This window comes from Nansenia antarctica, assembly GCF_963989245.1.
Source record: "Nansenia antarctica genome assembly, chromosome: 1".
Classification (NCBI taxonomy): Eukaryota; Metazoa; Chordata; class Actinopteri; order Argentiniformes; family Microstomatidae; genus Nansenia; species Nansenia antarctica.
The window spans coordinates 14,877,489-14,902,945 of NC_137674.1; the positions used below are offsets into that span (position 1 = coordinate 14,877,489).

At 45.0% G+C, this 25,457-nt stretch overlaps 2 protein-coding genes across 2 annotated transcripts in view; both read left to right on the forward strand.

Annotated features, from left to right (window-relative positions):
• The window catches only part of ttc27 (tetratricopeptide repeat domain 27), a gene marked incomplete at its 5' end in the record, with an annotated part of 103,410 nt that extends 96,018 nt beyond the window's left edge, over nucleotides 1–7,392 (forward strand). The window contains 4 exons of the mRNA XM_080550449.1: nucleotides 1,309–1,506; nucleotides 2,363–2,474; nucleotides 5,361–5,452; nucleotides 5,785–7,392. Coding sequence (XP_080406575.1) covers nucleotides 1,309–1,506; nucleotides 2,363–2,474; nucleotides 5,361–5,452; nucleotides 5,785–5,910 — 528 coding nt within the window. The 3' untranslated portion in view covers nucleotides 5,911–7,392. The remainder of the gene's footprint in view (nucleotides 1–1,308; nucleotides 1,507–2,362; nucleotides 2,475–5,360; nucleotides 5,453–5,784) is intronic.
• Nucleotides 7,393–16,262: 8,870 nt separating this feature from the next.
• Nucleotides 16,263–25,457, forward strand: part of ltbp1 (latent transforming growth factor beta binding protein 1) — a gene marked incomplete at its 3' end in the record, with an annotated part of 108,552 nt that continues 99,357 nt past the window's right edge. Inside the window, 2 exon segments of the mRNA XM_080532233.1 lie at nucleotides 16,263–16,357; nucleotides 17,398–17,468. Of these exon segments, the coding sequence (XP_080388359.1) occupies nucleotides 16,344–16,357; nucleotides 17,398–17,468 (85 nt within the window). The 5' untranslated portion in view covers nucleotides 16,263–16,343.

Below are 25,457 nucleotides of genomic sequence, written 5' to 3' on the forward strand. Positions count from 1 at the left end.
CCTTCTGAGAATGTCTCCCAGTGATATCGGCGTCTCTGGTGTCACGGCTCGGGCCTTCTTGTTGCGTTATGGAACCTGTGCGGCTGTTTCTTTGTCTTGTGTGTTAATGAAACTTGTCTGTTAGTCCCTTAGGAAAGTATTTAATTTGTATATGTAAACAGAGAGGGGGAATCTTGTTTCGGGATCCAATATTGCTCTGCCCTGCAGGCACAGCCAAGCTGTTTTAATTGCTCTGCTTGATGAATCATGACTGTGCATACATTTCCATGATTTTTAACTAGAAAATAAGTGAGATGAATTCTGGGGCCCGTTTTGATATTCCACTTGTTTTTGCCAAGGCCCTATCGCGTCCGAGTGGGGCCGAATGCCACACACATCCAGTTGAAATTGAATACGAGAGCAGAAGGCGTCAGTGTGACATAGCCTCCTTCTCAGATAGCCATCACAAAACTAGATCCGTTGAAAGTGTAAAGACGGAGCTATGACATAGAGGCTGCTGAAAGGCTTAGAGTATGTTGAGAGAGAAAGAGAGCACATAATACAGTACCCTGCGTAAGTAACGGGCCAGTGAAGCACTTTCTTCTTTTGGCTCTATACTCCAAAGTTTGGATTTGAAATCAGTTACAGTTAGTCTGAGGTTAATGTAGATTCTCTGCTTTTTTTTTTTTTTATCCCAAAAAAGCAAAGTCCAGTCAAGACCTTTTTGAGGGATAATTAGAGCTTTGCACCTTATAGTGAAGCATCAGAATACGTATTCTGCGGATAGTAGTGTCTGACACACTCACCCCTACCTCCTGGAGAGTGTTCCTGATCAGGGAGCAAATTATGGTGAGAATTCTTCTGTCATCTACTGGACAAGTCTTCCTTGGCCTACCAGCCCATGTTCCATTTCTGAGCTCACCAGTGCTTTTCAGAGTTCCAAACAGTTGATGTTTCATCATAGTAATGGCTTCCTTGACTTTCATTGACACCGCGCTGCTCTCATGTTGACAGACTAGTAGCAGACTCAAAATGCAAATGAAAAGCCTCGAATTAATTCTAGACATTGACTCTTATGCCTGCACAAATTATGTGACACTAGGGGTTTAACGGTTGTGGACAACTGTAGTTTGTGCTTGTTTATAAAGGGCTGGTATGATTTTCTGGCTGAAATGCGGACGAGAGGGAACTACATAACGAGGCTTGATTACTTTCAACATGTTTAAAACCTGTGTTCTCAACAACGGAGTATGGTCCGCTGCTATATATGGTGTTTGTTAGTGCTTTGGCTTACCTGTTCATTGAACTACATTTCCCACATCCCCCCAGATTCTAGAGATCCTGGTCCGGGCGGTGGTGGAGGATCTACCAGACAACCACGGTGTCCCGGCCTCGTCTCTACGCGCCAAGGTCCAGGAGCTGCTAGGCCGTGTGACGTCTCGCCACAGTGTCGACGGCCCCATATGGCGGCAGTACGCCCTGATCTACGGAGACGGCCTCAGCACCAACCCAGAGGACAACGACAGGGTGGGTCTGCTCCTCACAGGTTAAAGAAACAACTCCACATCTGTTTTCAGAAGTACTGTTTGGGTCACTGAATCCTTATAGAACGTCATAGTAAAAGAAAAACATACCGAAATCCATTTTGATACATTTTAAATCATATCATTGCAATACACCCAACATCTCTCTGTGCAAACAAACGCCATGGACTGTAAGGGATGGGTGGGGGTAGGGGTACACAAGTAGTTCTCTTAATGGACTCTGAGCCTGTTAATGTCCTATTTATATGCTCATTAATAACTGATAGGCAATAGTAAAGAATATCAAGCTAATTAATTCCACAGTTGCATGTACCCCCCCAAATGATGGATGGGATCACGTGTGTTGATGTGTCGTATGCAGGGGGCTGTTGGTGAAACTGCCCCTTAATCACGGCCCAAGCCCTATTTATTTTCCCATCTCAGTCCTGGCATGTTGTTTGTCACAGGCTCCCATAAGGAGGGTTCACTGCACGGGATTCTGTTAGACATGAACACACATTAATTGGGTTTATTTAGTGAGTTTATTACGCAGGAATAGAGTGGGTTTTATGGTATGTGACTACAAGGGATTATATCCAGTAGATGATACCTCTATTATGTAGCCTAGAGCGTTCTGAAGGCAGATGGCTGACCGTTTCATTCATTGGTGTGTGTGTGTGTGTGTGTGTGTGTGTGTGTGTGTGTGTGTCTGTGTCTCTGTCTCTCTGTCTCTCTGTGTCTCTGTGTCTCTCTGTGTGTGTGTGTGTGTGTGTGTGTGTGTCTCTGTGTGTGTCTGTGTGTGTGTGTCTGTGTGTGTGTGTGTGTGTGTCTGTGTGTCTGTCTGTGTGTCTGTGTGTCAGGCGTTACAGTTCCTGTCCAAAGCCCATCGCTGTGAGCTGCAGACCAGCGGCTGGGAGAAAGACACAGCCACGTTTAAGGAGGTGATCAAGAGAGCTGTACACATGGGAAGAGGTGAGTGCTTTCCTCATATCTCTCTCTCTCACACACACACACACACACAGTCACCTCTGTCAATAACACCGACGGGTGGAGCGGACCAACACACCACACGTGAGCGCAGCGTGTTCGGGGGGGGGGGGGGGGGGGTGTGGGGGGAACACAAAGAACACTCCATCACTCTTAATGTCACGTCCCCCCGGGCCCTTTGAGTCAGGCAGCGCAGGAGGATCCATGATGGATGGCAGAGAGAAGAATAGTCCAAAGAAGACAAACAGGGCCGCTTACCCCACTGCCCTCTGCCGAGCCGCAACACCCCGTCCGGACGATTGCTAACCCACGCTTCAGCGTGGAGGCGAAGGGGTGTGGGGACGGTGGAGAGAGAGAAGGGGTGTGGGGGAGGGTGGAGAGAGAGAAGGGGTGTGGGGAGGGTGAGAGAGAGAGAAGGGGTGTGGGGAGGGTGGAGAGAGAGAAGGGGTGTGGGGAGGGTGGAGAGAGAGAAGGGGTGTGGGGAGGGTAGAGAGAGAGATGGGGTGTGGGGGAGGGTGGAGAGAGAGAAGGGGTGTGGGGGAGGGTGGAGAGAGAGAAGGGGTGTGGGGGAGGGTGGAGAGAGAGAAGGGGTGTGGGGAGGGTGGAGAGAGAGAAGGGGTGTGGGGAGGGTGGAGAGAGAGAAGGGGTGTGGGGAGGGTGGAGAGAGGGAAGGGGTGTGGGGAGGGTGGAGAGAGAGAAGGGGTGTGGGGAGGGTGAGAGAAAGAAGGGGTGTGGGGGAGGGTGGAGAGAGAGAAGGGGTGTGGGGGAGGGTGGAGAGAGAGAAGGGGTGTGGGGAGGGTGGAGAGAGAGAAGGGGTGTGGGGAGGGTGAGAGAGAGAAGGGGTGTGGGGAGGGTGGAGAGAGAGAAGGGGTGTGGGGAGGGTGGAGAGAGAGAGGGGGTGTGGGGAGGGTGGAGAGAGAGAAGGGGTGTGGGGAGGGTGGAGAGAGAGAAGGGGTGTGGGGAGGGTGAGAGAGAGAAGGGGTGTGGGGGAGGGTGGAGAGAGAGAAGGGGTGTGGGGAGGGTGGAGAGAGAGAGGTCCGTGTCCTATAGCACATCTCCGGTGAGGTTGTTTAATCTCCAGCATCCCCAGCAGGTTTTTCATTACAGCCGGACGCTATGTTGAATTAAACATCAGAGAGGAGCCGGGCGATAGGGTGGGGGGGGGGGGCGGGGCGGGGGGGCGACACGGGAGGAATAGTAATATGAACGCAGCCCAGCGCGACGCTGCACACTCTCTCACCCCCGTCTCTCATCCTCACTCAGGTCACACGCCCGTCAAATTCACACAACCACACACACACACACACACACACTATCTGAAACCCACACGCACACACCTGCCCCCCCCCCCCCCCCCCCCCCCCCCCCCCTCCATTAGGCAGGAATGTATTGCAACCCACCAACTCCCACTATCCAATCACAGCCCCCCTCGCTCAGGGCCCCATATACCCATGATACGGTTCAGGACACATAACTGGGAAAGAGGAGAGATTTACAACAACAATAACAACAACAAAAAGGAAGGAAGAGTGAGGAGAAGAAGAGGTCCACACGTTTATAGATGAAGCAGGTTTTGACCTTTCCCAGCAGCAGAGGCTGAGCGGGAGCAGCCGGAGACGAGGCGCTGTCAGGTAAAGATGAAGAGGTGCTTTGTTTCCCCTTCCTTGTGTGCCAGAGAAGGATAAACGTTCAGCAGGCAAGACACAAGACAGAAGACTGCACGGCCGTGGAGAAATAGCCTATCAATATCCTACTTCCTGCTCAGGAGTAGTCACTTGTTGTTTGGTGCGCCCCCCCCCCCCCCTCAAAGGGCAGCATAGAGAAGACGCTTTCTACCATCCCTTCAGTGGAATGTGAATCGTAGATACCCACTGTACCTTTTAGATAAGGTTTGACTGAAAACCCTTTTTTCTCTCATTTAATTGGACAGATATAGGGAAGACAGACAGGAAAGTAAGGAGAAGAAGGGAGAGAGGGCATGTCAGCAGGACATGGGGCTGGATTCGAACCCATGCCGACATGGGCATATGTGTGCACTGTAGACCGCGGTGCTAGACCACTGGACCACCCCAGGCCACATGTGTTCAATTCTTGAAAAGAGAAAACGAACCGCATTCTCTTCTGCGTCCACCTGAATTCAAATGTGCTCCGGTTGTCCTCTCAAGGTAAAGTGTCTGGCATCGCTACGGCAACGGCAGACATTTTGATCACGTTATCCGAGTCTACGGGAGTGATTAAACAGCTATTGTGTAAAGGTCGCTGTCTGATTATTAATTTGCGAGCTGCCAGGCCATGAAGTGGTCTCTGGCTTAATGAGAGGAGCCCCCCCCACCCCCACCCCCCCTCTCTCTCTCTCTCTCTACCCTCCTTCCCTCTCCTTTTTTCTCTCTCCACCCCCAATCTCTCCCCCTCTCCCCTCCTCTCTCTCGGTAGGCCTGGACACCTCACCCTGAGTCAGGGAAGTGTTGCCGTGCAGAACTCATTAACCCAGTCCCTGGAGAAACGACTCTCTCTCTCTTGCTCCACCTCCACCTTGAGACCAATGGGGGTGGTACTGCCCAACCGATACACAGTCTATATGGGTCTTGTTAGTCATGCATAGGTCGGTGGAGCCACTGGGTCTGAGAGGCAGGCCTTTGAAGAGGTGGGTGTAGCAAGGCGGCAGGCCTTTCAGAGACACTGGCTCCACAGGGTGATGACCCCTAGGGGTCACGGACCATAAATAAACGTCATCCCCTCGCCTAAACTCTCTCCCCCTTATGCCCTCTGACGGTCTCTTCTCAGAAAGGATGGATGTGTTTAACGGGTTCTCTACCTTCAACTCCCTTCAACCCCCCCCCCCCCCTCTCCTCCTTCCCCTCTGTGATCCAGTGTCCATCAGCTGTAGTAAGGTGAGCCTCCAGGCTCTGACCGTCCTGTCCTCGGCCCGCCTCAGCCTCAGAAGCCTCGCCACTAAAGCCAAGGTACGTTCACTTTGTAGCCTACAGTTCGTGAGCTTAGAATGATAAGGTTCTATCTCCGTTTAGGGCAGTTCAGAGATATTGAGCGTCAAAGTTTTTACATTCCATTATGTTTTGTGAGATGGAACCTTAGTATTTTATGAATTACTAACAAAAAATAATTCAACATTTTAAAAATAACACCACACAGGCATTAATAAACATCTAATGGATCAGATTATGTAAAAAACTAAATTTTGACCAAAAATGGAGATAAAACCTTATAATTCATCACGAAGTATGCTTCTAACCAAAATGTGTTTGGAATGTTCTCTCTTCACCTCCCGTCTCCTTAGCAACTGCACACGGACGTGGCTACGGGGGAGCTCCACGCTGACCTGGCCGACGATGTCAGAGAGTTGGAGCAGCTTATCACAGAGCTGCAGGACCTCGGTGGACTGCAGCGCGGCCAGTCAGCATGACACACCCCCCCCCCCCCCCCACCACCACAGCCATGCCAATATGTACTCTAAGTACCTCCCACCATGGATCTGTCACTGAGTGGATACTGACAGAAGGTACAACAAATACTATATGAACCGTGAATGACACGCAAAGGAACTAAGTGCCTTCAGCTTGCATACACAGGTATGTACAACATGTCATTTTGTATGCTTCCGACCACCAGTGGTGCAGTTGAAAGGTCAATCCTGCTTTCACCAATCTATATCCCCGAGTCACACGTTGCAGCGGAACAATCGTGTTGTGAAATCTGGAATCTGTAGAATCATTGGTACAGTGTATCAAATGACACGTTATGGTCTTGCCTTATTGTTCAAATGTACTAGCAGACACCCTCCCCTTCTCTCTCTCTCTCACACACACAAACACACAAACACACACACACGCACGCACACACACATACAATACATACATAGCCCCGTCCCTCTGGAACGCCCTCCCTAACCACATCAGACAGGCCAACACCCTCCCAACATTTAAACAGGCCCTCAAAACCCACCTCTTCAAGCTTGCCTTCACCAGTTAACCCTCTCCCCCTCCCCTTCCCAGCACTACCTTAACCTTTTTGAGTCTTTTTATTATTACTACTCAAACTTTTCAGTTTGTAAAGCGTCTTTGAATGTCTAGAAAAGCGCTATATAAGTTTATACACACATGCGCACACACACACACAAATGCACCAGTAGTCACCCTCCTGTGCGCACACACACACACACACACACACACACACACACACACACAAATGCACCAGTAGTCACCCTCCCCCTCTCTCTCTCACACACACATAAAAGCTACATTCCCCTAGGAGAAGTGAGAGAAATGTCACTACAGCTGTGAAGATGAGAAATGTCAGAATGTGAGGAAAGTCTGGGGTTCAGGACGGCGGTGTGGACGTTCATCACCAGGGAGGCAGTGGGCCATGAAAGTGTCCTCCTCACACAGCCCGGCCAGCTGCTCATCATCATGCCCTTGGGCTGCAGGCCTCTCCTCCTAGCTGTTCTCTCCCCACGGAAAAATCTACCTTGACATTGCTTTGGTTTTTATCTCACTTGATGTTTTTTTATTACTATCATAGAAGATGATGTTTTTCTTTGCTTGTGCCGCTTTGTCACGGGGAAGGATCTTGTCTTGCTTTGAAGGAAAGGCTTACAGTACTGTATGTGACAGATAACGGGTTTTAGAACAGCAGATATGGACACAAATTGTGTTTTTCTGCGGTTGTACGAATGCCGTAATCCGTTGTTTTTCTCACTTGATGAAAGTTTATGAATTGGATCATGGAGATACGATTGAACTAGCCTTGTGCCAAGGGTCTCATATGATTTGGTAATGCCTTTGCTCTGGTATGTAACTATAGTAACCATAGTTTGCATACCAAAACCTCTTCATATGAATAAACCAGTCTCAGGCTGAATGTCAGTCATGAAATAAAAACATTAAATTACTACTATAACGACTATTTCAAGTGTTGTCATCATTTATTGTCACATTACATAGTACAGCAAATAAAGGGATGATTAGTAGATATTTCCTTGTTAATGGTAATATAACTCTTCCAAATCTCTTCCGATATTTGTCAACTGGTTAGCCAGGCAAACAAATGGTTGGCAACTTGCCTCACAGCTTTGCATGAATGGACTATTTGAGTCTCCATAAGCGTTTACCAATAGAAAATGTACCCCTCCATTGGTGTCACGAGGCACAACAGGCTCAAAGGATGGGACCAGATGGAGGCATATAGCAGCCTGATGTACCTCAAGGAACCAAGAGGATTAAGTAAGTACATAGCCAAAGGAGTTGAAGTACGTTGAGAATTAAACCATAAAGCATTCTGGGGATTGCAATATCATGCAGTTTTGTTTTGAGGGGGTGGGGTCAGGATCCACCTCTCAACTAATGTGAACTACCACGGCTAGAAATCATTCATGTCCGTCATGATTTAAGTTTGTTCATAGTGTGATTGTATTTGGATAATAAATGCTTAGTCGATACATGATAAGTAATCATTAGTTAATGCATTAAGTACTTATGTACCCTTTTTTGAAGTGTTAGCCTACATTTTTCATAAAGACTAGTTGTTCCTGCGAGTTTGTTCATACCACTTACATTATATTAAGTGTGATGTCATTTTGGTGTTCCTCGTCTGCAGTGACCTCACCGTGGTATTTCAGTTGGATGTCGGGGATGTCGTCAGGTTGTTGGTGAATAACAGGAATGTTGGAGGGAACACCAGGCTGACGTTAAACAAGTGTCCTCTGTTTGCCTGCTTCAAAAGGAGGCCTCTAAAGGTATGATGTCATGATGTCATGGCAGAAAGTCAGTATAATTATGTTTGCTTGGGAATACCTTAGCATAATTGCCAAGTCATGTTTTGGCCAAATTGAGATATCTGCCTAGCTCTACTCTCCTGACACTGCTGATTCACTGTGCATTATTGCCTATGCCATCGGCCTATCAGAATGCTTGTTACATTCCAAAATCACTATCTGCCCAAGTCATCTCTTTGACACAGGCGTTTTTGACTCTACATACAAAGATGGCTCGGCTGACCACAAGTGAAGCATGACGTAGGTAATTATGCTACAAGGCTAACGATTTGGAAGAGTTATATTACCATTAGTGACCAGATAGTGATTTTGGAATGTAACAAGCATTCTGATAGGTTGATGGCATAGGCAATAATACACAGTGAATCAGCAGTGTTAGGAGAGTAGAGTGAGCAGATATCTCAATTTGGCCAAAACATGACTTAGGCAATTATGCTATGAGGCAAACGAAATGGTATTCCCGAGCAAACATCATTATACTGACTCTGCCATGACATCATACCTTTAGAGGCCTCATTGAAGCAGGCAAACAGAGGACACTTGTTTAACGTCAGCCTCGTGTTCCCTCCAACATTCCTGTTATTCACCAACAACCTGACGACATCCCGTAACATCCAACTGCAACTGAAATACCATGGTGAGGTCACTGCAGACAAGGAACACCAAAATGACATCACACTTAATATAATGTTAGTGGTATGAACAAACTCGCAGGAACAACTAGTCCTTACGAAAAATGTAGGCTAATACTTCAAAAAAGGGTACATAAATGTACTTTAGGTAATGCATTAACTAATGATTACTTATTATGTATCGACTAAGCATTTATTATCCAAATACAATCACACTATGAACAAACTTAAATCATGACGGACATGAATGATTTCTAGCCGTGGTAGTTCACATTAGTTGAGAGGTGGATCCTGACCCCACCCCCTCAAAACAAAACTGCATGATATTGCAATCCCCAGAATGCTTTATGGTTTAATTCTCAACGTACTTCAACTCCTTTGGCTATGTACTTACTTAATCCTCTTGGTTCCTTGCGGTACATCAGGCTGCTACAGTATATGCCTCCATCTGGTCCCATCCTTTGAGCCTGTTGTGCCTCGTGACACCAATGGAGGGGTACATTTTCTATTGGTAAACGCTTACAGAGACTCAAATAGTCCGTTCATGCAAAGCTGTGAAGCAAGTTGCCAACCATTTGTTTGCCTGGCTAACAAGTTTGACAAATATCGCAATCTTAGATTTTAATTTTCTAACTGAATAGATACTGCAATTTCAACAGCGAAAAAAAATCTTTTAGGCCAACATTCTGAGTTCCTTTATTACTGCAACTGCCATGGAACTTGCAGGACTCTTAAAATTAAATAAAGACATCAGGAGGCCTGCAGAACACATTCTTAGAATGATTACACAACAATACACTCCCTTGACTACCATTTCTCTACACAAATAAAACCTCTCTGAACCAATCACCACTCTACCCACACCACTACCCCAGGCTTATCCTGTCTGTCTGTCTAACTAACATTCTATCTTTCCAACCTTATATCTATCTATCTGTCTATCTGTCTGTCTGTCTGTCTGTCTGTCTGTCTGTTTATCTAACATTCTATCTTTCCAACCTTATAGATATCTAACCTTCCAACTACCTGGCCGTCATCCTTTCACCAGTCAATTGCGACACTTTCTATACCTCCCCTCTATCATCCATCCACCCATTATTCAGTCATGGCCAAACATATTGGCACCCCTGCACTTCTGTTAGATAATGCACCACTTCTCCCAGGAAATTGTTGCAATTCCAAATGCTTTGGTATTCACATGTTTATTTATTCTTTGCATTGGAATAACACCATCTTAAACAGCGACCTGTGGAAACTCAACTCACCAAACAAGAAACAATAGAAATCCAAATCAGGAGGAGAAAATGGAACTGGCTAGGCCACACACTCAGAAGACCAAACACATCAATCACAAAGCAGCTGGCTCTAACATGGAACCCACAAGGCAGAGAGGAAGAGAGGAAGACCTAGAACCACCCGGAGAAGATCCACAAAACAGGAGGTGAAGGCAGAAGGGCTGTCATGGCAACAACTGGATTGGAGAGCACAAGACCGGAGAGGATGGACTGGTTTCATCGATGGCCTCTGTTCCCTAGGGACGTTAAAGGCCTAAGTAAGTAAGTTGGAATAACACAAAAAAGCAGAGAAAAAAGGAATCAGATTTGGGTTTTTTTTTCCTCTGTTTTTGTTGTTTTTGTTATTCCAATGCAAACAAAAGAGCTGCTGTCTTGTAACCTACTGTGAATTGCATATGGTAAATATCATGGTATGTGACGAATGTTATCTGAAATCAGACTAATCGGTGTAGCTAAATAAAAATCTTACCTGTGGTATTTCTAAGCAGTGAGCTTTGTCAAATTTCAAACGCACATAATGTTGGGACTTTGTAAACCGTAACTTCTAGCATGTTATAATGTGGACATGGAGAACAACACACACATCGACGAAGTGTGATAAAAGTTTTTCACTAAAATTGGTCACTAACTATTCAGAAACATTCAGATTACGTTTATTGCCATTATGCTTGACACATATAGGAATTTGTTTTGGCATTACAGTAGGTGCATTTATGCTTTTTTCACATATATACATGAACAAACCAAATACAAATGCAAAAACAGGACAACACAGGACAGACAGTGCATTGGATAGTGAGATATATATATATATATATATATATATATATATATATATATATATATACTGTATATATATATATATATATATATATAAAGTGCAGTGCAGAGTTTTTCAAAGGTCCAGTGCGTATTCAGTCCTGGGCACACTTGGGGGAGGGGGAAGTCAGAGTCATTTAGCAGCCTGGCGGCTGAGGGGAAAAAACTGAGCCTGTGGCGGGCCTTTACTGTTTTAGGTAGCCGCAACCTTCTCCCAGAGGGAAGCAGGGTGAGGAGGCCGGGGTGGGAGGGGTCGGCCATGATCTTCCTTGCCCTCCTCAGAGCCTGCAGCAGGGAACCAGGTGAGGATGGAGTGGGTGAGGATGGACTCTATGATGGCCGTGTAGAACTGGACCATCATGGACCTCGGCAGCCTGAATTTCCTCAGCTGCCGGAGGAAGAACATCCTCTTCTGGGCCTTCTTAGTGAGGGCCTCGGTGTTCCGCTCCCACTTTAGGTCCCGAGAGATGGTCATGCCTAGAAAGCGGCATGACTCCACGGAGGCCACCGGGGTACCTCCCAGCGTGATGGGAGGGGGCAGGGCTGCTTTCCTGCGGAAGTCCACCACCATCTCCACTGTTTTTAGAGCATTGAGCTCCAGGTTGTTAAAACTGCACCAGCTCCGCAGCCCCTCGATCTCACCCCTATAGGCAGATTCGTCCCCCCTGGAGATGAGTCCCACCAGGGTGGTGTCGTCTGCAAACTTCAGGAGCTTGACCGAGGGGTGGCGGGAGACACAGTTGTTGGTGTACAGGGAGAACATCCTGCTGCATTCTAAATGTTTGAAGAGGTCGAGCAGGAGATTCTGGATCATACAGTACATGTACATGTACGGTCGAAGTTCTGTTGCTACTAGAGGCCTGGTTGTTTTCATGGATGCAAGGACTGAAAACGATAACCATTTATGGAGTAGGGGGTGTGGAGAGAAACAGATCATTTATATGACACAAGTCATCCAGACCGTCGGGGAACAGAGTGGTTTAGAGGCATGCTAGAATGCCTTTAGATTAAAATGCATCCCCTCAGCGTCAGTGACTTCAGTGTCAGTAACTTGGTAAAAATGTCATTGCATGTGTGCGTGCCCCCTCGCACCTTGAATACCACTTTCATTGATAAAATGACGTATGGAAAGAGGGGGACGATTTTATGCCATCCCCCCTCAACTCGAGTGCTGCTTATACTGTAATAATATAATGGTCTTATTCTTATCAGGTGGTCTTATTCTTATATGGCTGCTCACTCCCTTTGCGAACTCCCAGACACCGGAGAAAATCTAGTATAATTTAGCGCGTGGCCGGGCAAGGTCCGTTGTGGAACGCACTAGGCATGTTGAAGGGGAGATAGACAGCTCCGGAGGGATATAAAAGAAGACTGAAATACAATCATAAACATCAGTTCCCTTTAAATCTTGAATTAAACTAATTTTCTCGGCTGATAACAACATCGTTAATTTTATTACGAGCCACTTGCATGAATTACAGTAGGCAGTGCGGCTCACATGCCTGTAATAACTCCGCATAACCAGTAGGTAATGTGCGTACGCAAGGTGAATACACGACGTAGAGCTACGATCGTTTCCACGGTCAAATTGACTCACGTTGAAATTGTATAAATCACTACGTTGACGTGGTTTTCTACGTACGACACAGGTAAGATCAAAATTTGATCTGAGTACTTTCTATAAATGAGGCCCCTCATATGATAAAATCCACCACCTCCCCTGATTTTCTTTTACAACTTGAGTGCTGAGTATAAGCATTTGCCTGGTTAGTTGTCATGATCAAACGTTACAAATGCAACTTACCGAGAAGCCACCCTTCTCTGCCCTCTCCCGCTTCCAGACGAACGCCTACCCTATATTATAGCACTTGTCTTAATTGAGCCGCTATAATTGAGCCGCTATCACAGGGTGTTAATACAAACCTCATTCACCTGCATTCATTTTACCTGCGTTGGTATTTATAGAAGGAAGCACGTATGCAACTTTAAACCATCTCAGCCCGTTTTATAAATAATGCTTACGTCCGTTTAGAAAAATGTGCTTACGTGAAAGTCAAAGATGACGTTCAAGTACTTTTTTTTTTATAAATGAGGCCCCTGTTCTCTTACATTTCTTAGACTTTTACATAGCTAGCTTCAAACTAATTCATCAATGTAATAGTATCCAACTGCATACAGAAATGCTACATAAGTCAACATAAGAGGCACTGTAGGCTGCTAACAAATTGGTCAACTTTACGGCTAAAAAAACACTGAACCTAGGAACGAATGGCTCAAACATGTTGTCAAACATCTACACTGCAAATTGACATGCCCAGTCAATCCAATAGTCTTCTGGCTTGAGAAATTGTAATAAACAAAACGCTTCAGTACTTCTTGTTACTTTTTGAGCATTTTACAATAAAAGTATGGACACCAAGAAACTATTTGATATGGAAATCAGAGTATGTGGGCCTTTAATGTTAATTAATGTGTCCATTACCATGAACGGATTACAATTAGGATTAGGCTCTGGATTTGTTTTGGTCAGCTCAGCTCGACCATCTGAGGGGTTCTGTGAAGGTCGAGCTGAACCAGTGAGTGGTTTTCTCATGGATACATTATTCCCTAAATTCATTCATTTATTCTATATAAAAACTTTTCATGAGGGGATAAACTTAATAACCATGATGCACAAACTGAGGGTCTGACAGTGTTGTGTGCAGAGTAGTAGTAGTAGTAGTCTGGTGCACACACACACACACACACACACACACACACACACACACACATACTTACACACACACACACACACACACACACACACACACACTCACACACACACACACACACACACACACACACACACACACACACACACACACACACACACACAGGAACTCCTCCTACTGAAAAGGCATTGGAAGGGAACACCTAGGTTCTTGCCCTTAGATATTCTCCTCCAATGCTTTTTGAGATGGAAGCCAGTAGAGGACTCGAGGACTCAAGTTTCTAACAATTGAGAATAGGCCACACACACCAACACACCAAGTTTTTCATACAGCCCATACTTTCAGTAGTGTAACTAAATTAGTTTTTTTCCCCCCAGAAGCGTCTTGAGGCTTTATTTCTGACTTACGTCCCCTCTTTCCTGGGTAAGATGCACAGTTTTGGCCCATGAAACCTGAAACAGATTGAATCAGTGACTGGAGGATTGCATTTCTGTCCAGTTATTTTCTCATAGTATCACTGGTGATGATTTCTCTATTATGGCTAAAGATCTGTTTGAGCTCCGCCCTGGCATTCTCTACTGATCTGTCCCTCTCCTCAGAGGATGCTGTTCCAGACACGTCACTCCTTGTGTATGTATGTTCAGAGCAACATCTCCACCCCTCCTTTCTGTCAGTTTCTGAAGTCTTGTGGACTTATTTTTTAAATCTATAAATAAATGCATGACACCACTGTATCCTCTAGTCTACCCCACCCACTACAAACCTCAATGGGGGACATAGAGGTTTTAAAAGCAACAATTAGAGATCCCTTACCCAACAAAACCTGCGTCATAGGGGACTATGGGCTAATGTTGTAGTACAGTATGTTTTCCAAAGCACACACAATGATTTGCCTATGAATGAAAGCTATGAATAGGGCTCATGTTCTTCTTCTGGCTGGAGAGATGCAGTCTTCAACAGGGTTATATGTACTTGATAGGCTCCATGTCTTCAATGAACTCACTCTTACACGTCCCCTGCAGTCTTCAATGGAATAATGAGTCACTGCTGAACAATGTCCCAGGGGGTCGCTGGTAACCCTGTCGCATGGGAGAGGGACGGTTACTTAGGGATAGGCGTGAAAAATTAGAAGCGCACCGAGGAATGCCCCGCTGCGCAACTGCGCTATGATTATTCAGTACGTCATTAGATGAATAATGGTCCGCACATGGCTCCATAAACACTTGGCTCCAGGTTATGACGCAGGGGTACTTCCTATCTGATTTATGATTTATGCTGAAGTGTGATCAAAATAACAATGAGCAAAGTCTGCTCAAAATAACATTGAGCTACAATGACTTTAGCTGCCAAACCAAAAGGTCTATCATATCAAAACATAATCTAGGGATGTATAGGAATAAAACAATCACATCTAGAATTTGCCCACCCAGATGGTAATGAAATGTTCAATTTTGGGGTTTGGCCCAAGGACTACTTATGACAACACGACTCCTTAAATAAACGTCAGCTATTGATAACGACAACAGAAATCGCACACATATTTTGGAGGAATGTGTTACACCCTAGTTGGAGGATATAGCGTTATGTAATGCATAAATATTAAAATAATAGATGTATGTGTGGAACGCCTGCGACACCGTTGTGGTGAGCGCCAGACGCCCTGAGCGGCAGAGTACAGTAGAAAGTTCATGCGCCTTGAGGAATAGTTTTTCTTTAGATCTCTGGCGACTATATTATCTCAAAGCTCTCCAAACTTTTTTTTAGGGTTCAGCCCCACAACTGGGTTCCAATAAGCTTCTCACTCCTGACGTCATGTCTGCCGGAGATTGGCTGTTCAGCTCTGACACTAACTCCTGCCCTTACACAGTGAAACTTTTAAAGACTTTTCAATCTCATCTGCAGAGTAAAGTATCGCACAGACGTAGCCATAGCAGCCTTAGTAACATCTGCTGCCCAGCTCCCCCCTATGATAAAGCAGTGTTTTATTCCGTTTTAGACCCTCTCGTAACTTTTTTGGCTCCATGTTCTATTTTATTTTTAAGTTAAGGGCTACGTTTGTTTTTTAAATCTTGGGTTTTTGTAAAGGACAAAAAAAAATCGGTTTGGAGGTCGGAGCCTAGACTGAATAATGCTCAGGGAAGAAGTTTTTTATTTGCGATAAAGTCACAGGACAGGGGTGTCTATTTTCAGTTTACGGACCACAAACAACTGGCCCCTCTTCTCCTGGCAATTGATTACAAAGTTTTCTCCTCGCTCCGCGCACAAACGTAGTGGATATGGCTTGGATCAGATGGGACGTCTTATTTTCTATAGGTTTATTCGTTTCCCCGGCATTCGTGTCCATGGATCAGACTCATCAGAGTGGGTTTAGGAGATTCTACGTGTTGCAGCCGGGACCCAGCGGTACAGACAGGGTGCATGTGAGTTCCATCTCATCGCGCTCCGGTGCCACGGGACAGCCCAACTCATACAATGTGGAGCTCACTGCCAGTTACGGTGGCCAGAGCCGAACCCGCCGGATGGGGAACCAAGCGAACCCGATACCGTTTACGCAGCATCAGCAAGTCATTCGGCACACCTCGAGCCACAACGTTCATCAGAGTCACCAAATGAAAACGTCAGGGTAAGATCACGTTTGTGGGTACCTCTGAAATATATTTAATCGTACAATAAACTGCACATCAGACTATAATATAGGTGTTGAATTATCCTATTCGTGAGGTGGTCTATGTCACTATTTCACATTGTTTAAGGGTCACCTACTGTAGGCTTAGAGCTTTGCTTATAAGCTATAAACTATATAAAGTATAGTAGAATAGCTTCGAGCATTCTTTAAAGTTTAAACTGAATGACACCTGGCAGAAGTCAGGTAGTACAATAACGCCCGAGGTTATTACCATCACCATCACCAATAATTGACTAATATCTTTGAATGGTTCTGCAAGACAAACGTCTTATATATTTATGTTATTTGAGCATGATTGCTTAGATGAGCTTATTGACAAAAAATGTCAACACATCATCATCACGCCACAACACTTCTGGGGCATTTAATGAGCTTTGATGTTCAGTGTCTCAGTCCCAAGCATCTAGTTGTAGTCTCTCATAAACAAAGTTGGTACCAGTAACTCTGGAAAGCTGTTAAAAAATGATGAATAAGTGTCCTCAAAGAAGAAGAAGAAGAAGAAGAAAGAAATGGTCTGCATCTTTCCTAGTTCAGGAGCATGATCTCAGTTTGCAGAGCCCCAACTGCCCCACTGCTGTACTGTAGTCACAGAAGTGTGATTAGCGAGGAGGTTCCCACACTGTCAGCTGTGGCCGGGGGGGCTGAACTTCACCTCCCAGGAAAGGAAACTCCACATACCAGAACTAGCTTCACTATTTACTGGATCATCCCAGGCTTGAGGGGACAAGAGGGTAGAAGTGTGAGTGTGAGTGTGAGTGTGAGTGTGAGTGTGAGTGTGTGTGTGCGTATGTGTGCATGTATGTGTGTATGTGTGAGCGTGTGTGTGTGTGTGTGTGTGCGTGTGTCTATGTGTGTGCGTGTGTGCACGTATGTGTGCCTGTATGTGTGCGCGTATGTGTGCCTATGTGTGAGCCTGTGCGCGTATGTGTGTGTGTGTGTGACCGCGTCTCTCTTCTCTTTTCTGGATGTATTTGCAGGGTGAACGTCTGTGGAGGGCAGTGCTGTCACGGATGGAGTCAGGCCTCTGGATCGCAGCGCTGCACCAAGCGTGAGTATTGCACACTACTCTATTGTACCGGCCGCCACAACAAGCGGGCGAACTGCCTTAAGAAAATGCCTTCCGAAATGTTCCTTCAAATTCACAATGACAGCCCCCTGGATTCACAGCATATATCCTCCATGGTTTTCTCTTGATTTAGCACCTTGTACCTCATTATTCGCTTGGAAAATGTATGGAATACCTGCTGTTGTTCAATGTGGCCTACGTGCCAGAGTCCCAGCATCATACCAGCTATAAGCCAGCCACTGTACCCCCCTTCCTCCCCTACTCTACTTGGAACCTCACCCAAACATACAAACACATGTACCTTAGGCATGTTCTGAAGGCGCCTTCGGATGATTCATAGTGACAGATTGGAGAACAGCACGCTTCTATGCTTCTCTTTATAAATAAAAATGGCATTGCTGCTGGCAGTGGGCTCTGCCCACCTGGGAACAATGACGGGACTGTCAGTGTTAGGGGGCCGTGCAGTTGCCGACTCATGAGAACACTGTTATTGCATAGGACTGACTGGCTGGGTGTGTGTGTGTGTGTGTGTGTGTGTGTGTGCGTGTGTGTGTGTGTGTTTGGGGGGGTGGGGGGACTGGCAGAAAGAGAAACAGGTTTGGAGTGTATTATACCTCTTGGCTCAACCCCCCGCCAGCCGGATCGCTTTCTTTATTCGACCATGAGGCCGTGCCAACTTGTTATGTAAGAGACAGACACTCTCTCTCCGCACCAAGTCTGGTGGACCTCCTGGGGATGCCTGGCATGACAGGGTTTATCTGGGACCCCTGGTTCATACGTGTAACAGGCCCCAACAAGCTTGGACTGGGATACTGTGGATGAACTGTTTCTGTGTTGTTTTCCATGGCGTGTGTGTGTCTGTGTGTCTGTGTGTGTGTATATATATATATACAGTATGTGTCTGTGTGTGAGTCAGTGTTTGTGTGCGAATACCGGTATGTGTTGATGGCTCAGTGTTTAGCTGGTCATGGGTCATTAATTGTGCTGCGGGTGGGGTGTTATGGGGGGGGATGGTAGCAGGCAGTCACCATGCGGAAGGCTCTTGTTTACATGGACATAGGAAACGCTGTGCAAGGTCTCTGGAGGAGAACCAATCGTGGACATTCCTTCAGTGCCCATGGCTTTGATTGGCCCATTAGATCACAGTCCTCCTACTCCCTGGCCCGATGCTGGAATTAGGGAGACTGTCATCAAAGATGAATTGTTACTTAATTGTTAGAGCTTTAGAGACATTGAAGACATCGTTATTTCAGTCTAAATAACTCAATTTAACACAAGTTGTTCTTTCAGGGAAAAGGAGTGCGTTCTTAAAATGCCTTTATTTGTTAAGCTCATTCTCTGGTCATCCGGTTTTCATTGCTCTTGTACAACATGGGGGAGGCACTGTGTGGAGGTTTTCACTCTGATTGCTATTAACACTGGTTGTCCCAAACAGATGTCCATACATGTGATATGACACAATGATAAAATAACTCTGCTGTTGTAAAACCCATGGACCCCTCCTGCACTGACCTTTCTGTTTTTAACACAACACTGTTGTTACAGTTTTAAAATCACACCCAGATACAAATCTGGAAGCGTTGTCATGACGACCACAGCTTTTAGCCAACATCTACTAAGTAACGTCCTGAGGTACGATTAACACCTGCTCCCAAAAGTCACTGTGGCTTTTACTCATCATGGTGAATGGAACAGGTATGAATAGCTTAACCCATTTCAACCATGACGGGTTGTACACACTGACAGAAAGACAAATCAGTTATTTGCATGATCAATGGGCACACCAAGCCTCCGAAGAAGAGACACCCTGATGTCCAAAAGCAGTTTTTCTCTGTCTATTTAGCCCTTGTTTTCAATGAACAACCTAGAATATGTCCTGTGTGTGTATGTAGGCCACAGTATGTGTCTGCATGAATGCCGGTGATGTCGATAACAATGGACATACAACAACAGTTATTTGCATGATCAAAGCGATTACATGTCAATAGAAGTCTACACAATGTGCACCCAGTCTGCGAAGAACAGACATGCTTACTCGTGCCATAATTAAACTATGCTTATTACAAGTTTACTCATGCCATAGTTAAACTAGGAGACAACATCAATATTTGTTTTGCATCGTGGACCATGAGAGAAGACAGATTTGTCCAAGTGCTTTACTGACGCATTTGAGCAGAGCACATTCCCACTGAAAACATAAGCAATGTTGTGTCCACTTTTTTTTTTACTTAAGCAAATTACTTGCAAATATGTTTAATTATATTTCATTACATGCCATTATTGCTTCAATTTCAAGCATTGGCACATTTGTTTCACAGTAGGCTATGTACAGTTACACCAATTAAGTCTGTCAGTATATTATATTCAATATGTAAGTTCTTTAAAATACTAAATGTGATATTCTAATGATTCTAATGTTCTGACTAAACAACACAACCAGTTCATTATCTTGTGCTTATTCAGTGATTACGCTGTTACACTAATGTCAACAAGTAGAGGTCTCCAGATGTCACTCTGGGTACGTAGTCAGAGGGCCCGGGGCTTCTATTGTTAATCTATAGAACTGCTGTAGACAACCCTGATAAATGTGATGAACAATGCAACTATGATTGATGAATTAGTGTATTAGTATAATTAGTGTAAACAAATATATTGCATGAACAAATATGATAATATTACTTCCGGCCCCACACACAACACGCACACACACAGACACACACACACACACACACACACACACACACACACACACACACGCACACACTCCACGCCCTCACACACATCTACTGCACACCCTATCTCACATAAAGTGCTAACAAAAGGGTTTCTTAATAGAACTGAATCTTGTTTGTTCAGGCAACACCTTACACGTCGCCTGCTAGTAGCTGCTGCACAAAGTGCTCTTTGAAGTTGTCAGTCACACCAACCCCTCCCCAACCTCCCACCATGCACAGTGTTTTAACGTGGCTAGCAGGAGCTATAAAAATTCTTATCACACATTACCACCAGGATATCACTGTAAGCTTGGATATTTTCCATGCAAAGCTGCACACGATACATATAAAGCTGAACAAAAAGAACAAAAAATGAAAGAGAACAGAAACATGATCCTGTTTTAAGGGGAACCTTTTTATGCCCAAAATGCAGGTAACACCATTTCAGTGTACGGTAATTAGATTAGATTAGATTAGATTAGATTAGATGGTGTTACCTGCTTTTTTTTTAAATCATGATGCTGGCGTTGACGTTGTGATGTAAGTGATGGTTAAAACATTTGCGGACCTTGGTTTGCCCTTTTTAGCTCTTTTGTTTGTGGCGTCCAAGGTTACAAGCATGTGATGCAGATACCCAAAACTCCCCTCCACCTAATGGACTGTAATTTAATAGAGATGAGGAGAAAACATTTCAAGTATTTATTTATTCTAGTCACAGTGGAGGTTGTCAAAAGACTTCAGATTATTGCATTTTCAGAGCAAGAATAGTGCTCTGTAGTCTCAGTCCTGAGTTTACTTGAGGTCATCTCAAAGTAATGGAAAATCAGCCTTTACAAAGAGAGAATTCTGCCTGTTGTTATGTATAGGCTGTGAATCAACCCTAATAGCTACTGTATAATAGCCTGCATACCTGAACAGTTGTACACATAGTGATGGTACTAATACTATGTCCCACTTATAGAACCTTGACGTCTTCCACAACACACAATACACCACCATTACCACGTTGATTCAAGCTCAATTAACATTTTTAAAAATACAGGTGTGAAAGAAATGAAAGATGGAGAGATTGAAGAGAGTGTTTGAAGCCCAGGTTCCCTGGGGTGGCCTCAGCCACCACCGTCCTCCGGGTCAGGCTCAGTCACAATAGGGTTTTTATTGGAGCACAGAGGAGCTATGCACAATGTGTGGAACTTCATGGTAATCACATGCTTTGAAAACCTGCCCAGCCCATTTCTCCCTCCACTGAGCTCAACCCGAAAACAGGCCGAGCGGGCCAGACAAAACAGAACATGAAAATATTTCACTTCGGCTTTCGCTGCATTTTTCACGAAGGGTCTCTCCAAAAAGTGTCTGCTACTTGAAACTCCCTAAAAATTAGGAGAATGTGACAGGTTCAACTGTAAATGGTATATTCAAGATTTCTTGTACCCCCAGCCACCCTCTTTCTTTTCCTTGCGTGTCATTTGAAGACAGCACAGGACGATGAAAACACACGTGGCAGCCAGCAAACAATGTGGATAGGATAGGATCGGCTTACAATGGTGTCTTTGTGCTTCTTCTGCTCCTCTTAAGGCTTTAGGGTAAATCAAGGATGCTCCAGATCTTCCCCAGGGCTAGTCCAATTTGCTGGGGAAATAAAACGAACTGTACTTAAACATGCTCTCTAATTTCAGCCACTAGTTCTAAGATTAGCACTCACCAAGCCCAAAAAAAGTCCCGGGCCTAAATAGACAGAAATATTGTCAGTCAACACTTAAGCCAAGCTGGTGTCGATGTAAAGTTAGTTGTGTTAGTCTTTGTGGTCTTATCAGGAGTCCCCTTTAGCAGACCCCCGTATCCCCCACGCTGTAGACCTTTGGTTACTTTACATTTCTCTTGTTGGATTTCATTGGTTACTCTGGGCCTTCAGGTATGTGTTTAGTCTCTGGGTCTGCTCGTGCTGCACATGCATACTTTGCATTTCTCTGCGATCGCAGCCTCTTGCCAAGACCAGACGAGCACGCCTCAACCCTTTCCTTTCCTAAAGCTAGAGAAGTATAGAAGGAGGGGGGGGGGGGGGGGGGATAATTCTTATCAGAGAGATTAGCAAATCTGTCCATTCTTTGACATAGGAAATGTACGACAAGAGCAATGGAGGACGTTTATGATGAGTCTGTCGGTTTAGGAGAACTGCTGGGGTTTCTCATTCATCCAGTATGGCCCGTACGTGGAGCAGCGGTTAAGTGGGGCGAGGACCGAGTACTGAGGGCACAATGCCACAGAAACAGGAATGTCTTAATCCACTTGGCTTTCCACATGTCCGGTGAACCACGATGTCAGGCTCTTTGGAGAAACCTTTACAATGCTTCCCATTAACGCACAGCAACAGACTTCGGTGTGAAGCAGCCCCTCTATGTTAACGACAGTGATTAACATAATAATGAGTAATAATGTATAGAAGTGGCCATTGGGTATTAAGGCCCAAACTAGCTGAGGCAGTGTAAAGTCAGCCAAGCGCTCCGTCTCTGTCCTATGTACGTATATGTAAAGGTCGGACTCTTTTGTAGGCAGTTTGAACTGCCCAGTTTTATAACGTCGGTAGTTGCCGAGTTTTTCTCGGAGACGTTCTAAAACGGTCTCGTCTCGTCACAGATTTTCCGTCTGAACTGGCCGTAACTGTGTGAGAAAGGAATAGATCAAGAAACTAATTTATTCTTCATTCCCATTGCCACAACAAATCAAACACTTCTATGCAACGGTAGAGTCTGTTCTCCTATACGGCTGTGAATGCTGGACCCTGAAACCTACCCTGCAGAAGTCCCTAGATGGGTGCTACACCAGAATGCTGCGTGCTGCAGTACTTAACATCGACAAGAGCGAGCATGTTACCAACAAGCATCTGTATGGGGGGTCACCAAGGATATGTGAAAAAATAGCAGTCAGGAGAATGAGGCTGGCAGGTCACTGCCAGAGACACCAGGAGCTGTCAGCCAGCAAACTGGTTCTGTGGGAGCCAACACACGGGCATCGATCACACGTCCCACACTAACATACGTGGACGTATTCAAGAAAGATGCAGGAGCGGAAAGTACCGGCGAGCTAGCCAGATGTATGGATGATCGGGATGACTGGAAGCGTCGATGGAGGGCTCGTCCGAGGACGACCTAGTAGTAGTAGTAGTAGTAGTAGTAGTAGTAGTAGTAGTAGTAGTAGTAGTAGTAGTAGTAGTAGTAGTAGTAGTAGTAGTAGTAGCTTGTGCAGGCCAGGCAAAAGAAGAATGAGTGTGTGTGGTTATCACAGAGTAAATATGCAGGTTGTAAAGCTAATGGCACATTACATAACATTACCATATCTCTGCCTTATTGAGTGGGCTGCTGCCTCTCAATGAAAGATGTCTGCTCTGGCCGTATGCTGCAAGTGACTATCTATTGTATATTCCTATTCTCCATACTTCTGATGTTGTGTCTTCACACGGTTTTCCTTGGTCTTGTATTGAAGGACCTCTTGAAGTGGTCAATAATTAAGAGATATCAGATGGTGGACTTATTAAACATAATTTATGTTTATTGGTCAAACAGGCCTGGGAGAAACTCTTGATAACAAGTATTCAGTAATTCCCAAAGTATTCCGCTGTTATTAGAACAGCCTAACAGGTTTTGGGTTTCAAATCCACAGTGAGCTGTCCACATACAGTGCAGCTTGAAAGTATGTGAACCCCTTGTGCAATCATAGATTTGTTTTTGTTTTTACCGTGAAATCAATTTTTAATGTCTTTTTTATCTGACATAACAGGTTTATATTTACCAATTCCATATGTTGGTTTAGAGGGAATCATGCGTGTAATAGAAAAACTGTTTTGAGATATTTTTGCCCACTCCTCCTTACAGAAGTGAGCCAATTGAGTGAGGTTTGAGGGGTGTCTGGCATGAACTGCCCGCTTCAGGTCCTGCCACAGCATCTCAATTGGATTTAGGTCAGAATTTGACTTCGCCAATCCAAAACAGAATTTGTTTGAATGCTTTGCGTTGTTGTCTTGTTGAAAGTCCCATTTTCAGCCCAGCTTTAGCTCCTTGACTGATGGCTTGAAGTTCTGTTAAAAAAATCTCCTGGTATACCTCAAAAGTCATGGTTCCCTTAATGATGTGGAGTCAGCCAGGTCCAGAGGAGGAAAAGCAGCCCCAGATTATGACATTCCCACCACCACGATTGACTGTTATGGTTCTTTTGGTGGTAGGCAGTGTTGGGTTTTCGCCAAACATAGTGGATTTGCTTGTGACCAAAAAGCTTAATTTTGGACTTCCAGAAACCTTCAGGCATGTCCAGATTGTCTCTGCAAAGTTAAGAAGGGCAGTTTGTTTATTTTTTGACAGTCGAGGCTTCTTCCCACCTGATGTGGTGCACTTGATTCTGATTTTAGGCATTTTAAGTAGTAATACATGTCGGGGTATCCTAACTTTTTCCTCACAAGAAAATCACTTTTTTTTTTTCGTTTTGTTTGCTTAGTTATATTATCCCATCTCTCAATATTGTTAAAATGTACATCAAATGTCGATATGTTGAAATATGTTGAAAAAGACAACAGCTTTCATGGGGGTGTCCCATCTTTTTCACATGACTGTATGCCGAACAGAGCGATAGTACTCCAAAGCCAGAATGACTAAAGCCCCACTTCTATATTCTAGGCCTTTATTTACTCAACGGCCCCTGACATATGACCACTTTCCCCCGACCCTTTAGTATCAAAGCTGCAACACAAATCAAGTCATGGTGTACGTAGGTACACATACATACATGCTCATAGGCTCACTAGTTCAACTCTCCTAGTCTTCTGCCAAGCGCCCTGTGAGTCAACCGAGGTGTAGTTAGTCATCAAAGCAGGGATGTACCTCACCGTGAGGGAGTTATTTCCCTTCCTCAGCTAACACTTGAACCAGGCATCACTTACACCGTGCCCTTGTCCCAGAACAATGCTCTTGTGCAGCCTGCCTTGAGAGAGAGAGAGAGAGTGAGAGAGAGAGAGGACTAAAACAGATGGCTACCCCCTTCTCATGTCCAGCAAAGGTGCAGGGGGAATAAAGACAACTATTTACGCTAGTCGGAAAAGAAGTAAAAAAGAAAAGAAAAAAAGAAGCAGAGTGGAAAAGTATAGTATGGGGGTATGTTGAAACCAAAACATAACTCAACAAAGAGGGAGGAAAAAAACTGGAGTGATGTCATCTATGATGTCATCGCCCCATGATGCTGGATGGGGGGTCGGGGGTCAGGGGGTGAGACC